Below are 15,734 nucleotides of genomic sequence, written 5' to 3'. Positions count from 1 at the left end.
GCTCTGTGTCATTAGTATCCTTACTATTAGAGCTCATGTTGGCTAAGCTAAACAGCTTTAAGCGTGGTGGTGGCAAACAACAGGTTAATAAGAGGCAGTGTCAGGTAGTAGGAAAATACCCAGTTAATAATAGGCAATAGTTCTTTGCAGGAATGCAGATATTAATAAATAGGCAGTTTATATTGCAGAGAAATTGCTGGGCAATAATGGACAATGTCCTTATGTGGCAAATAATAGAGCAATATACCCAATGTGGCAAAGAAGAGGTTAATAAACGGCAGTCTCTCAGGATAACAGTCAGTGAATAATAGGCAGTATATGGAGAAAACACCAAACAAAAGTTCAAAATTGGTGTGAAAATGTCACTGAACCACTTCACAACTAAATATATATAGTTTTGGTAAATGGTATTATCATTTTTTTGACGAAATTCGGCAGGAGCTTGAAGAGCAACGTCACTGGGCCCGCCTCCACGCAGTAGAAACTTGCTGTGAGGTAAAAATTCAAAAATCACACCAAAATGGCGGGCGGAGTGTGTCACAGTACGGCACGTTTCTGATTGGTCGCTCGCAGCAGGCGGCAACCAATCAGACACTGGACACTGTTGACGTCACTTATCTCCGGACATTAGCTCCGGACATTAGCTCCGGACATTAGCTCCGGACATTAGCTCCGGACAGGAAGTTGGCACTGTTAAGTCCTTCTCAGTCCCTGGCTTACTAGAGGTAGGGATCCTGAGTAAATGACACGCAAACAAGGTATTGTGTGATCATATACAAGGGAAGCCCAGGAGCACATCTCTCTCTCTGGGCTTTGCCCTCCCTTTATATAGAAAAGAATTATTCTTTTACAGACATGCGCACAAGCGCTCATATTTCACTATCTCTTACATAAACAATCTATACCAGTCTTTATCAGTAGAAAGTTACATCATCTGGAAGGTGAATAAAGGCTGCTATTGAAAGAAGGAATGCACACATGATTACTTCCATAAAAGGAAATGTCAAGTCAGCAGAAATGAATCTTGTTGTAAGCGAGATTTCTCAGGAAGAAGATAAGATGGATTCCTTTAGTTCAGTCTGATCTCCACAATTCCCCCCTTTGACATTTTCTTTTATTTATTTTATTACCACAGGGCCAAAGACAAAGCCTTTATTTGGTATTACACATGTACATGCTTGTATTCAATAAGAGAATCAAATCTAGTATTAATTCTTCCGTTTAACTCTCGCAACCTTTTCTTTGTTTTGCAATAAGTACAGATATTACAAAGGGATAGCAAAATAAGCGCAATAATCAGTATTAGCAAAGGATAACATAAGAGAAGAAGGAAAAAAACTTTATACTCTTGCATCTATTACACAAAGTTTATCTGTGCATACTGAGATACTCTTGAGCACAATCTGGAATAGTACGTATATGACTACAATAATCATAACTATATGTATTATGCTCTGCATAATCCCAGCAACCCACCCACCGATTCCTCTGAACCAGTTGGCTGGGTTAAGAAAAGAAAAGGTATCTGACCACCAGCTATCCTTATTCTGGTCATTGTCTTTGTCATACTGATCTCTGAGTCGTTGTACGTCCTTTAATTTAAATGTCATACTCATAGTACTATTCGGGTCTATATAATGACAGCAGGTGGGTCCGATGATTTGACACATACCCCCTTGTGAGGCAGTTAGGTAATCCAATACCAGGGTATGTTGGTTAGTGACTATTATAAGCTGATTCTGTACAGCTATACTAGTGTTTAGTATATCCAATATATCCCAGATCTGATCATCTAGATAATCCGTGGCTCTAACTAATTTATCCCACATCTGTGTTAACATAGGATAAATAAAAAATGGTACTAGCAATTTTGTTAGGAATTCCCATTTGTACTATATGTGGCCTCCCCGAGGGACGTGGTGAGTTATCTGCAGCTCTTTTATACAGTGTGTGCTTGGGCACGGCTTGCATATTCACTTGTTTATTTGAAATTATGAATGTAGCCGGGGTTAGGCGTCCTAATGTACAAGTACCCTTTATACCTACGGGAAGCCATTTATATGCTCCTTCTCCGCATATCCAAAATGTACCTTCAGGCAGATCCCATAGAGCTGAGTGCTGCAATACCAATCTGTGAGCCAAGTCCACAAATCTAGATACATTCTGAAGCATACACCAAGAGGGGTTTTGTCCCAAGGGGCTACAGTACCCGGCTGCGGGATTCCCACATACAGGCATTCCTTTGATATACTCATTGGATTCATTACAAACCAGGTTCCCCAGCTTACTTGTACAACTGTTTGCATCACCTTGGGGGAACAACTCAGAATGTTCCCATTTTCTATTATGTATGTATCTTTCCAATACTACAGGTTTGAAAGCATCAGAGGGGGGGGACGGTTGTACTGAAACTAAGCTGTAGATTTTCTGTGGGGACCTGTCCTAAATTAGTTAATCCAGTCTTATTTCTAGGTACCCATTTTCCTCCCCTAAATGCTAAATATTGTAGATGTGTGTTACTCCCTGAGAGATTACCCTGCCACCAAGGAAATTCTACCCATCCCACAATTGGTATGGCGATTGTAGTATTCCACAGCCTAGCATTACCAATTTGGTTGTTGGCCAGGTTGTCTGAACAATTAGGCCAAGCGAATATTTCTTCTGCTAATACGGGAACTGCTAGAAAAGGTATACTTGTGGCTGATACCGGCGAATGGGTACAGATCCAACAATCTGTCAGGGTTTGTGTATTGTTTAACAAGTCATGCACTAATTTTCTATGATGTTGTACGAATCTATTGTTCAAAGGGGCTAGAGAATTCAGTCTATCCCACGCCTCCGTTGAGGTTATCATTATTAACATCAATATCATGAGTTTATACTGCTTTTCTTGCAATGGCTTGCATGTATCCATGATGCCTTTCCTTCAAGCTTGACTGATGTAGGTGTTGTCAACAGGACTTGGAAGGGTCCGTCAAACCTTGGTTCTAGAGCCTTTCTGGTGTGTCTTTTTACATAGACTTGATCACCTGGTTCCAACTTGTGACTTCCTTCTGTGTTGTCAGGATCTGGAAGGGAAGCAAAAACTTGTGCATGCACCTTAGTTAATTGTTTCTGAAGATTTTGCACATAAGAAGTCAATGACTCAATATTTAACACAAGTTGCTGTGGAAAATAACATCCTAAATTGGCAGTCCTGCCAAACAAAATTTCATATGGAGACAGTTTAGTCTTACCCCTTGGGGTATTGCGTATTGAGTAAAGGGCCAGTGAAAGGTATTCTGTCCAAGGCTTTCCTGTTTCAGCCATGGCTTTCTGTATTTTTAATTTTAAAGTTCCATTCATGCGTTCCACCTTACCAGAACTTTGAGGATGGTACGGAGTGTGTAACTGACTTTCAACACCCAACATTTTCAGTACATTTTGAAATATTTCTCCAGTGAAATGAGTACCCCTATCTGACACGATCACTTCAGGGAGACCGTAACGGGGTATCAGTTCGGCAACTAGCTTTACAGCAGTGTTTTTAGCTGAAGCCTTCCGAACTGGATAGGCCTCTGGCCACCCCGAGAACATGTCCACACATACCAACACATACTCATACCCATTACTTTTTGGCAGCTGGATAAAGTCTATTTGTAATCGCTGAAACGGGTAGAGAGGTCGGACGTGGTGCTTCATAGGGGTCTTTGCTGTCTGTCCGGGATTATGTGTCAGGCATATAGCGCATGCAGCACAATAGTCTCTTGCATAGTTGCCAAAACCTGGAGCCAACCAGACTTGCTTTGCCAGTAGTGTCATTGCATTTGCAGACACATGAGTAGGGTGGTGCAGTCCACCAACTACAATCGGATACCAGGCTCTAGGTAGACATATTAGTCCATCTTTCTTCCAAATTCCCGCTTGTTCTTCTGCCCCTTCCTTTTTCCACCTGTCCCTCTCCTCTTCTCCTGCATCTTCCTGTGCTTGTCTCAGTCTATCTTCAGTATTTTCTGTGAGGTTTACAGTATGGACCTGTTGTAAGGGTTTGACTGCTGCTGCTTTGGCTGCTTTATCAGCCCTATCATTTCCCCTAGATTCCCTAGTGTCGAATCTCACATGTGCAGCTACCTTGATTACTGCTACTTCTTTTGTTTCTTGTGCAGCCTCTAAGATCTGTTTGATCAGAGAAGCATGTTTTACAGGTTGTCCTGACGCTGTCATGTAACCTCTAGCTCTCCAGATTACTCCAAAATCAAACACAATACCATGTGCATACCTAGAATCAGTGTATATATTAGCTGTCTGGTTCTCAGCTATTTTAACCCTCCGTCACATACAATATTCGGACTAACGAGTTCACATACAATGTGCCTGTCAGGCGCCTGCTGGAAAAATACCTATAATATCTAATGTTTGCAATTTCAGTGCTCTAAAAGTGATCAGTGACCTTCATAGGGATGTAATAAAAGAGACTACACATAATCAGTTGCAAAAAAAAACATTTACTTAACATAAAACTAATAACTATGAAATACAAACTTTTCAAAACTCCCGCCAAATAGTCCACAGTTCGACTGTCTCAAAAAAATGTACAAAGAAAATTTTTGAACACAAACTTAATTTTAAGGTACCTTAAGTACTATTAAAAACATATTCAATCAGAAGTAGATGCTGAGGTTTCCCCAGAAAAGTCACACTTGCAGAGCAAATAGCAAGAATTACACACCATTTTTGCATGTGTCAGGCAAATTGCTTTATGACATTTGAGACATTCATAATTTGAAAGCCTTCTGGTTCCGCTTTCCGTTTGGCAGGTGGTGCATCTCCTTCTTTTGTGAGGTGGTGCAGATGGTGACTTTTCACCATCATCTTCTGGGCGGAACCTTTTGAGCTGAACTTGAAGGCGAGAGGGGATACCGATTGTTTTCACGCTTCTCCTGCGTAGCTCTCCAAGTACTAGTTCATGGGCCAATTTTTTCAGATACAATCGTCTACAGAGTGGTTCAAGCTTGTTTTCAAGATAAATTACTTGTGAATTTATACCACCCAAATTCAACATAGCAAAAAATATGACCATTGGCCAGCGTTTGATGTTTCTGCTGAAGTTGAAAGTGGAGCACATCTGATCTGCTGTATCCACACCCCCTTTGGTGGTATTGTAAAATGTAATTATCTCCGGTTTTTTTTCTGCCCCAGTCCCAGGATCGATGGCAGCATCATCATGAAGTGTTGATAGAAGAAGTACGATTTTTTTGGCATGTGGTACATAGGAAACTAAAGCCTTTCCATTATGGAATGCAAACATACTGCTGTACTGTTGTCTCTCTTTCACACTTACAAACTGTGGCGGCAATTCCCTTTTGTTTTTTCTTACAGTTCCCACATATGACAGCTTCTGAATTTTCAGATAATCAATCAGATCACAACTTGTAAACCAATTGTCAGCTGTAATATTGCAACCCGATCCAAATAAGGGTTCAGCCAGTCTTTTTACAACATCAATGGGTTTGTTGCTCACACAGTAAGGACCTTCTGGTTGTTTTCCTGCATAAACTTCCAGGTTGTAAGTGTAGGTCTTACTGGCATCAACAAGGACATACATTTTTATTCCATATTTGTTTGGCTTTGATGGAATATATTGACGAAAGGCACATCTACCACGAAAACCAGGGAGCATTTCGTCAATAGTGAGATTCTCTCCAGGGTAATAACTTTGTTTACAGTTTACAACAAATCTTTGAAATATATCACGAATTGGAACAAGTCGGTCATGTGTTTTGCGTTCGGTTCGGGTAGTTCTGTCGTCAAACCGAAGGCAACGAATTAGAATCTTGAATCTGTTTATGGACATAACAAGGCTAAATTTTTCAACTCCATCCCCATCTTTACCCCAAAGTTCCTCCAAACTTTGTCTATTTGCCCTATAAGCTCCTGCAAGGTACAGTAATCCAAAAAAAGCACGCAGTTCTATTTCATCTGTGGGCTTGATGGTTCTGTTGCAGATGTACTTGTCCTTTATAATGTCTATATATTGGTTGGTATATGTGACAATAGAGTCCAGAATGTCATCTGTAAATATACTGTTCCAGCATTCAACTGCAGTTTTTGCATTACGTGCAGTTCCTATTACTGCAGGAAGGTGAGTAATAATGTTTAAAGGTTCCCTACGTTTTTTCTGGAATGGCTTCTTGTTCCATTTAGTATTTTTATCTTTTCCAATATAATATGATCCAACTTCTTCATCCTCACCACTGTCACCATCTTGCTCTGTTTCAGAATCCAGGACACATTCTTCCACCTCATCATGAGAATCAATCTCACTTTCCTCTCCTAAATCCTCATTCAGTGTGAGGTCTCTATCATCTAACAGCATGTTTGTTACTTCCTCAACATCAAGTTGTTTGGATAAATTGTACATTTTCCTCTCCATTTCAGCAGATAATCTGAAGCAAGAGAAGGAATATGTTAGGGAACTACTGTATATGCCTGAGCAGCACACTTTCTTTTATAAAATCTCCCTTATTTCTATGAAATATCCTCACATTTTGTGCTATACATTCATAAAACAAGCTAAATAAACTATTGTGATGAATAAAAACATAAAATACCAACCTTACTGAATGTGACGTATTCACATACAATGAGCCTGAGAGATCTGTGCAGCTATATCCTCTCCCCTGAAGCTCTGAAATCCAACTGTGATATCAGGTTTCACAGACCTTCAAGAGACAGGAGACTAACTGGAGGGAGGGGGTTTCCTCACAATCTGGTGAGGAAGGAGAAATGAAAGTAAAAGAGAAGCGCCTGTCAGATCAGTTGTATGTGACGGAGGGTTAAGAGCTTCAATCAATGCTGTTAGTTCTGCTTCTTGTGCAGACTGTTTCGGTGGAAGTGGTTCTGCTTTGAGAGTTTCAGATTCTGACACAACTGCATACCCTGTATGGAAGTTACCTGTGTCATCTGCAAACCTACTACCATCTATAAACAGCTCTAAATCTGGATTTTGAAGTGGTGTTTCGGATACATTGGGTAAGCCTACCGTTTCTTGTAAAATGAGCTCTGTACAATCATGTGTGTCTGTAGGGAAAAAATTTGCGTGTGGATCAGTGTCCTTATTCCCCCCTTCAGACTCGAGAGGTAGCAGTGTAGCTATATTGAGAGTCTGAAGCCTAGCAAATGTGATAGTAGAGGGGAGCAACAAAGAACACTGTAGCCGCAAATGTCTGGCCATGGAAATGTGTTTTGGTTGGACCTGGTTTAATATCCCATAAACATCATGTGTAGTTTGAACTGTGAGTGGATGCTCTAGGACAATTTCTGATGCTTTGTCCAACAATAGTGAGACAGCAACAACTACACGTACACAGGTTGGCGCTGCTCTAGCTACGGGATCTAACCTTGCTGAAAGATATGCAATTGGTCTTTGTTTCCCTGCATACTTCTGGGTAAGAACTCCTGTAGCATGGGAATCAACTTCTGCAGCCATAAGCTGAAACGGTTTGGTGTAGTCTGGTAGCCCTAACGCTGGAGCTGAAACAAGGGCATCTTTTAATTGTTGGAACGAAATCTGACCTTCTTTTGTCAACAAATAAGGTTCACTTTTTACACAGTCATACAGTGGTTGCATTAGTTGACTGGCATGTATAATCCATTGTCTACAATGAGACACTATTCCTAAAAATGCTCGTAGCTGTTTATGATTTCTAGGCTCATTCATCTGTCTTATTGCTTCAGTTCTTTGTGGTGTAAGATGCTTTTTACCTTGAGAAATGCAATGACCTAGAAAGACCACTTTGGTCTGACAAACTTGTAGCTTTTGTCTATTCACTTTACACCCTTCTTTTTCTAAAAAACATAGTAAACTCACAGTGGACCTTTCTGCAGTTTCTAGATCTGGGCAGCAAAGTAGTAGGTCATCCACATACTGCAAAATTACTACCTGTGGTTCGGGTTCAAACCTCTGAAGGACTGTTTGTAGGGCATTTGAATAAAGAGTAGGGGAGTGTATCATTCCCTGTGGAAGGCGTGTCCACGCCAACTGTTTGCCCTTAAATGTAAATGCAAACAAATGCCAACTGTCTTGGTGTAAAGGAACCGAGAAAAATGCATTTGAAAGATCTATTACAGTAAATACTTGAGAACTGGCTGGTATCTGTGATAGTAACGTATGAGGATTGGGTACAACTGGGGTGATTGGATCTAGAACTTTGTTTATTTCTCTTAAATCATGTACCATACGATAATTGGGCATAGAACTCTTATCAAGAGTTCTCTTTTTGACTGGATACAGAGGAGTGTTAGCAGGTGATTGTATTTCTACCAAAACTCCTTTCTCTCTATATCCCTCTATCTGTTTTGTAATCGCTAGTTCCTGCTGGGCACTCACAGGGTATTGTCTGAGCTGTGGGAGAACAGTTCCTGGTTGCACAGATAGTTTTACAGGAGAGATATGCAATAGTCCCACATCGGTGTCACCCTGTGCCCACAGTGTTTCTGGGACCATTGAGAGGTCTAGATCTGTGGTGTACTCTTTTTCTTCAGCATAATCCTCAAAAGCCTGAATTCTAACATATTGTTCTAATGTTTCTGCATCATCAGGGATAGTCAGTATAACTGTGCCATCTTCCCTAAAATTGATGTTAGCTTCTAATTTCTTTAGGACATCAGTTCCTAACAAACATGTTGGGGCACCTCTGGCATACAAAAATCTGGATGCAAAACATTTAGGTCCTAATGAGACCTCTAGGGGCACAGTATATGGCAGTGTTCGAATTACCCCATCATAACCCTCAGCAAAAGTTGTTTGTTCTGAAATATCTTCCGGATTCGGAAGAAAATCTTGATTCAAAATTGAGGAAGTTGCACCTGTATCTATCAAAAATGGAATCTCTCTCCCCCCCACATTCACCTGTATCATAGGTCTTCTAGCTGGTAGGGAAGTTTGTAACACATCGAGTCAATCTGAATCTGGTATGGGACCATCTATGATGGTAGATTTCTGCTGGTTGTCCGTTTGGGGAGGGTTATTTCTGGGAACAAATTTGCCTGACTTTATATCTGCCAACTTCTTCCTGCACTCTCTTTGGAAATGACCTGGCTTTTTACAGTAGTGGCAAGGAAAGTTGTGTCTCACTCTTCCTCCTGTATTAGCTTGTGCTATTCTAACAGGCTTACGATTCTCTCTCATATCCATGACTATTCCTAAACATCGTTGTTTCACAATATTTGGTTGTTCAATTGTTCTCCAATCTGGAGTAGAGGATTTAAATTTTTCTCTGATTTTCGGATCTAGCCCCTCTATTAATTGTTTTGTAAAAAGTCTCCTTACTGAAGCATCAGTCAAATCCAATCCTTCATCCCTAAAGCTATTTTCTAATTCTTGACTATATTCTTCAATACTTTGCCCAAATTTCTGCATAATCACACCCGTAGATCCCCTTTCCCTCTGTTTTTCTCTCATGAAAATTATTAATGCCTCTGTGAACTGGGTACCTGATGCTTCTGTCTGTAAGGCACCCCCTTCTGCCACTGGTCTATTGGGCTGTAGGTGTGTCAATAATTCCTGAAAAAGTCCGGGGGACATTTTCATTCTACATAATTCTTCCCCGTCCGCCCAGACCCCAGCATGAGTCTGCATGATTTGTTGTATGTATTGTGCAAATCGGATGGGATATTGAGTGGGATCAGGCGCATTATGCAGGAGGGACATACCTTCAGCAGGGGACCAAGGAAAATACTGTCGGGTCTGGTGATATCTAGTTCCCATTACCCCGTCAGCACCAGGTTCCCTAAAGGGTCTTGGTACTACCCTAACAGGGGCAAGTACAGCGCCATGTCTAGGTGTACCACAGACTAGGCAATCATTTCTCCAATCTGGATTTTGTTGTCCACAGTGTGAACATACCCATCCTCCTACCCCACCAAGATTGGGATACAAGGCTGGAAATTGTTTTCCTCCTTCTGCTCCTCCAGATGGTACAAATGATTGGGCTTTTGGATCTAGGTAAGGTGGTGGGATTATGTCACAACTTTTTCCCTTCCCCATAATCCATTTGGAAGTGTCTGGATCATACTTCCAATTCTCCTCTTTAGCTGTTTTTGAGACCTCTATCATACAGTGTATGATTTCTTCCCACCCATTGTCTTTGATAATTCCACCTCGTTCTTTACTCAGTCTTTCCCATTCAGTGCTGAACATAAGTGCTTCTGAAATTCCCAATTTTTCTCTTACCCTTCTAATCTGACTTCTGACTGTCTTCCCACATCTTTCCTGTATGATATCTGCTGCTTCCACTTGTCCTAAGACGGTTTTTGTCTGTTTATTTCCCATTTTTCTTTTTTTTTTTTTTCAATATTAGCTATTTCTACCCCAGGTGACGTTTGGACAATCACTTATCCTAGGTGATGTCTCGTTGCCTTCTCTCCTAGGGAGCTAAAATATTGAAGGGCTGATCTGCTCCATTCTTTCTAATGTGCAGAATGTACTTAAGTGCTATTATGCACGCAAACAGACCCAGCAACACCATACAGATCACAAAACTTTCTGTGTCAGTTAGCATACTTGTCCCAGGCTCATGGACCCGCGTCCTGGGCTCATTCTATCAAACCTTATCCAGAAATGAAGGAGGTTAAGCACTTAAATGAGAGTCAAGCATGGGCGGAGGTCTCCCCGAAAGGACGCAACCACATGACCCAGTTAGGCTGACTTCCGTGTATAAGGCTTATACCCCAACTATTTCGGCTTATTTTTCTACGCACTTTTGCTCTTCTTTCACAACATACCACAACCTTCACTCTGTTCACACACTGCCAGGGACAGGACTCATAAATCTATACAATATAGTAACCCGAGTTTTATAGGTATCTACTCACTACTAGACTAACCCAGCGTGACACGGCTCATAGAGATCTTTCGGATAATACAAGGCAGATAAAAGAGAACTAATAATGTCTCTTACCTGGCCAGGTTTTTCAGTTCATTTGCCGTCCATTATCCCAGATCTCCATTGTCCGTATCCGCAGGTGAATCTCGAGCAAATACTCTCATCTCGGGTCCCTGTTCGGGCGCCAAAGAAATGTTAAGTCCTTCTCAGTCCCTGGCTTACTAGAGGTAGGGATCCTAAGTAAATGACACGCAAACAAGGTATTGTGTGATCATATACAAGGGAAGCCCAGGAGCACATCTCTCTCTCTGGGCTTTGCCCTCCCTTTATATAGAAAAGAATTATTCTTTTACAGACATGCGCACAAGCGCTCATATTTCACTATCTCTTACATAAACAATCTATACCAGTCTTTATCAGTAGAAAGTTACATCATCTGGAAGGTGAATGAAAGGCTGCTATTGAAAGAAGGAATGCACACATGATTACTTCCATAAAAGGAAATGTCAAGTCAGCAGAAATGAATCTTGTTGTAAGCGAGATTTCTCAGGAAGAAGATAAGATGGATTCCTTTAGTTCAGTCTGATCTCCACAGCGCACAAATTGCAGGAAGTAGTATTCTAGGCAATTATATATATATATATATATATATATATATATATATATATATATATATATATATATATATATATATATATATATATATATATATATATATACTAGATGGCAGCCCGATTCTAAAGAATCGGGAGTCTAGAATCCATATATACTTTATTTATTCAAATGTAAGAATAATACAATTAATAAATAATAGTAAGAAAGAACAAAAAATGGCTGCACTCACCAGCTCTTGACAATTCTTGTTATTTAAGAAATTGCTGGGCAATAATGGACAATGTCCTTATGTGGCAAATAATAGAGCAATATACCCAATGTGGCAAAGAAGAGGTTAATAAACGGCAGTCTCTCAGTATAACAGTCAGTGAATAATAGGCAGTATATGGAGAAAACGCCAAACAAAAGTTCAAAATTGGTGTGAAAATGTCACTGAACCACTTCACAACTAAATATATATAGTTTTGGTAAATGGTATTATCATTTTTTTGACGAAATTCGGCAGGAGCTTGAAGAGCAACGTCACTGGGCCCGCCTCCACGCAGTAGAAACTTGCTGTGAGGTAAAAATTCAAAAATCACACCAAAATGGCGGGCGGAGTGTGTCACAGTACGGCACGTTTCTGATTGGTCGCTCGCAGCAGGCGGCAACCAATCAGACACTGGACACTGTTGACGTCACTTATCTCCGGACATTAGCTCCGGACATTAGCTCCGGACATTAGCTCCGGACATTAGCTCCGGACATTAGCTCCGGACATTAGCTCCGGACATTAGCTCCGGACATTAGCTCCGGACAGGAAGTTGGCACAAATTGCAGGAAGTAGTATTCTAGGCAATTATATATTAGATATATATATATATATATATATGTATGTATGTATGTATATATATATATATATATATATATATATATATATATATATATATATATATATATATATATATATATATTTTATTTTTTTTTTTATGGTGAAAAAATCTGAAATTTGTAGAAAAAAATAAAATATTTGAGTTATCATTTGAGACCCCCAACTTTTTTCATTTTTCTGTCCTTAGTGCTATGCAGGGGGTTGTTCTTTTGTGTGCCGAGCTGACATTTTTTCAATATACGGTAGTTTGAGTCCATATTACATTTTGATCGCTTTTTATTGAATTTTTTTTGTGAAATTCAGCAACAGAAAAGCAGCAGGTTTTTTTTGTCCTTTGCGATCGCTTATAATATATACTGCAGTACCGTAATATTACTATAGGCAAATCATGGTCTCCTATGAAACTCAGCCCAGTGACGGGGTGTCCCAAAGCTGAAGTCCCCAGAGAAAGCTGAAGTCCCCAGAGAACATCTGTCGAGTTCGGTGTTAAATTTCCAAGCAGCGCCACCACAGGGAAAATAAAGCATTGCACAATTTTTTTTTGTCAAGTCCTCCAGAGAAGTTCTGGAATAAATTATTCTTATGTCTTTGCTTTAGGTTATTATGATGGAAGTTCTTATCCTGCTCCAGGGTTTTATAACCCCGTTCCATGGAAGCCTATTCCCATGCCACCACCACCAAAGGAGACCATCAAAACCTCATCTGGAAAGAAGAAAAAGAGACCGATATCCCACCAGTTATACAGATCCAGCAATCACATGGTCTTAAAGCCTAAGGACAATCTTCATGTTGGTGGAGGGATGGTTAGAAGATGACCATGATGTCTAGAACATTACAGAAATATAAGTGAGGGACTTGATTTAAAAACAAACAAAAACCTACAGTATTCGGGCTGATTATTTTTTTGTTTTTTGAACCTTACATTTTCTAGTGTGAAACAGTTTTATCTCAATATTAAAATACTTTATTTTACTGCTATTAGAAACAAGAAGTCAAGTCCTGTGCTCTGTATCCGGCCACCTTCAGTGCCCCGTGCTCCTCCAGTGCTGTAGAGGCATTCAGGTTCAGGGGTTGTGCAGTTTGGGATAGTGAAGTGATTATGCCTCTTGTCCGGACTTCAAGCAATGTGACAGGGAGTGCTGTGCTTATGAAGACAAGATGAGAATAACCCTTTAACCATCACCACCTTTGGGGGAAAAAAAATACTCATGAGTTTTTTTTTTCTCTTCTGTAAAACTAAAAATGAACAGCCCTTAGCCACAATTGTATATGTAAAAGGAATTGCCAACAACCGGCATCTTATAAATCCCATTTTACAGGAGGGATTAGCCTGATATTTCAGGATTTCATGTGACATTTATTGTCTGTCAAGAAAAGGTAACGTTTTCTAAAGTAGCTAATGTAGTCTGACATTTCTCTAAGTGGTAGGAATGCTCGAGGAGATTATTCTAGTGGTGGTAATAAGTCTGGGTATCGTACTGTGATATAGGGGGTGACCCATGATATTATGAGGGGTTAGGATAGTTGTAGACGTTTGGGGTTTAATTATGGTTTAGTTACTTTAGGAACTTTGCAGCAACTATCTTCGGAATAGGATCTATAACGTCTGGGGAAAACTTCCACATTCACCCATGAAAGTCAGCTGATACCAGTACTCCATGGAAGCTGATAAGTTTAGCATGTGGTGTGAGTGGTAGTGCCAAGATTACACAATTTATTTTTATGTAAAGAGGTTGAGCAGGATTATTACTTTTTTTTTTAATGATTTTCTTCAAAACACAGTGCTAACCAGTCTACTGGTAGTGCATGATATTACAACTGGGCTCTATTCAATTCAATGCAGCAGAGCAGCAATACTAGATGCAACCCATGGACTGTTGTGGCACAGCCATATTTTCATACATTCATTTAACTGTTTACAGCATCTCTAGGAAGAAGCGGTTAGTGCGTATGGAAATGGTCCCTGGGAAGAAGCGGTTAGTGCGTATGGAAATGGTCCCTGGGAAGAAGCGGTTAGGCTACGTTCACATTGGCGTTCCGCCAATGTGCGTCGCTGTTGCAGCGGCGACGCGCCCCTATGTTTAACATAGGGGACGCGTGCGTCGTTTTGGTGGCGTTTTTCGCCACGTGCGTCGTTTCCGACGCTAGCGTCGGACGCAAGGAAACGCTACATGTAGCATTTTCTGTGCGTCCGATTTTCGTCGGAAAACGACGCACGCGTCTCAAAACGCGCGCGTTTTTGCGCGCGTTTGCGTGCGTTTTAGCGTGCGTCGCGCGTTGAGTCGCCGACGCATGGCGGCGCAACGCTAATGTGAACGTAGCCTTAGTGCGTATGAAAAGGGTCCCCGGGAAGAAGCTGTTAGTGCGTATGGAAATGGTCCCCGGGAAGAAGCGGTTAGTGCGTATGAAAAGGGTCCCCGGGAAGAAGCGGTTAGTGTGTATGAAAAGGGTCCCCGGGAAGAAGCGGTTAGTGTGTATGAAAAGGGTCCCTGGGAAGAAGCGGTTAGTGCGTATGAAAAGGGTCCCCGGGAAGAAGCGGTTAGTGTGTATGAAAAGGGTCCCCGGGAAGAAGCGGTTAGTGCGTATGAAAAGGGTCCCCGGGAAGAAGCGGTTAGTGCGTATGAAAAGGGTCCCTGGGAAGAAGTGGTTAGTGCGTATGAAAAGGGTCCCCGGGAAGAAGCGGTTAGTGTGTAGGGCAGGGTCACCAGGAAGAAGCGGTTAGTGCGTAGGGAGAGGATTCCCGGGAGGAAGCTTTTAGTGCGTAGGAACAGGGTCCCCCGGGAAGAAGCGGTTAGTGCGTAGGGAAAGGGTCCCCAGGAAGAAGCGGTTAGTAAGTAGGAACAGGGTCCCCCGGAAAGAAGCAGTTAGTGCGTAGGGAAAGGGTCCCCGGGAAGAAGCTAGTGCAGGGGTCCCCAACTCCAGGCCTCGAGGGCCACCAACAGTGCAGGTTTTCAGGATTTCTTTCGTATTGCATCGGTGGTAATGTGATCATCTGCACAGGTGATGATTCCAACCCCTGTGCAATACTAAGGAAATCCTGAAAACCTGCACTGTTGGCGGACCTCGAGGCCTGGAGTTGGGGACCACTGGGTTAGTAAGTAGGGAAAGGGTCCCTGGGAAGAAGCTGTTAGTGCGTAGGGAAAGTGTGCTAGTCCATTCTGACTCTAAAGCCAAAGTAGTAGCACCTACTGTAATTCCTGATTGACTTGTAGAAAGTATAATTTGTGAATTTACTGGGATTATGTAATTATAAATGTAAGAATATCTGGCCAACCTCATCTCTAAGACTGGAGCCATTTAGACGACACAGGTCACGTTTTCTCATAGAGGACTCCCATCTTTGACTCAGAACAGAGAGTGGCTCTTTATGAGCCGCTCTCATT

The 15,734-nt window shown here is 41.3% G+C and overlaps 1 protein-coding gene across 2 annotated transcripts in view; it reads left to right on the top strand.

The window, feature by feature from the left end:
* The window catches only part of CCDC34 (coiled-coil domain containing 34), a 45,120-nt gene extending 30,752 nt beyond the window's left edge, over positions 1–14,368 (top strand). Inside the window, exon 7 of one of the 2 annotated variants that reach the window (XM_069740388.1) lies at positions 12,949–14,368. In XM_069740388.1, the coding sequence (XP_069596489.1) occupies positions 12,949–13,166 (218 nt within the window). In that variant the 3' untranslated portion in view covers positions 13,167–14,368. The remainder of the gene's footprint in view (positions 1–12,948) is intronic. The other variant, XM_069740389.1, reaches the window with a different exon arrangement.
* Positions 14,369–15,734: the final 1,366 nt, after the last annotated feature.

The sequence above is a fragment of the Ranitomeya imitator genome, chromosome 9 (assembly GCF_032444005.1).
Source record: "Ranitomeya imitator isolate aRanImi1 chromosome 9, aRanImi1.pri, whole genome shotgun sequence".
Taxonomy (NCBI): Eukaryota; Metazoa; Chordata; class Amphibia; order Anura; family Dendrobatidae; genus Ranitomeya; species Ranitomeya imitator.
This window is presented reverse-complemented; position numbering and strand designations above follow the sequence as displayed.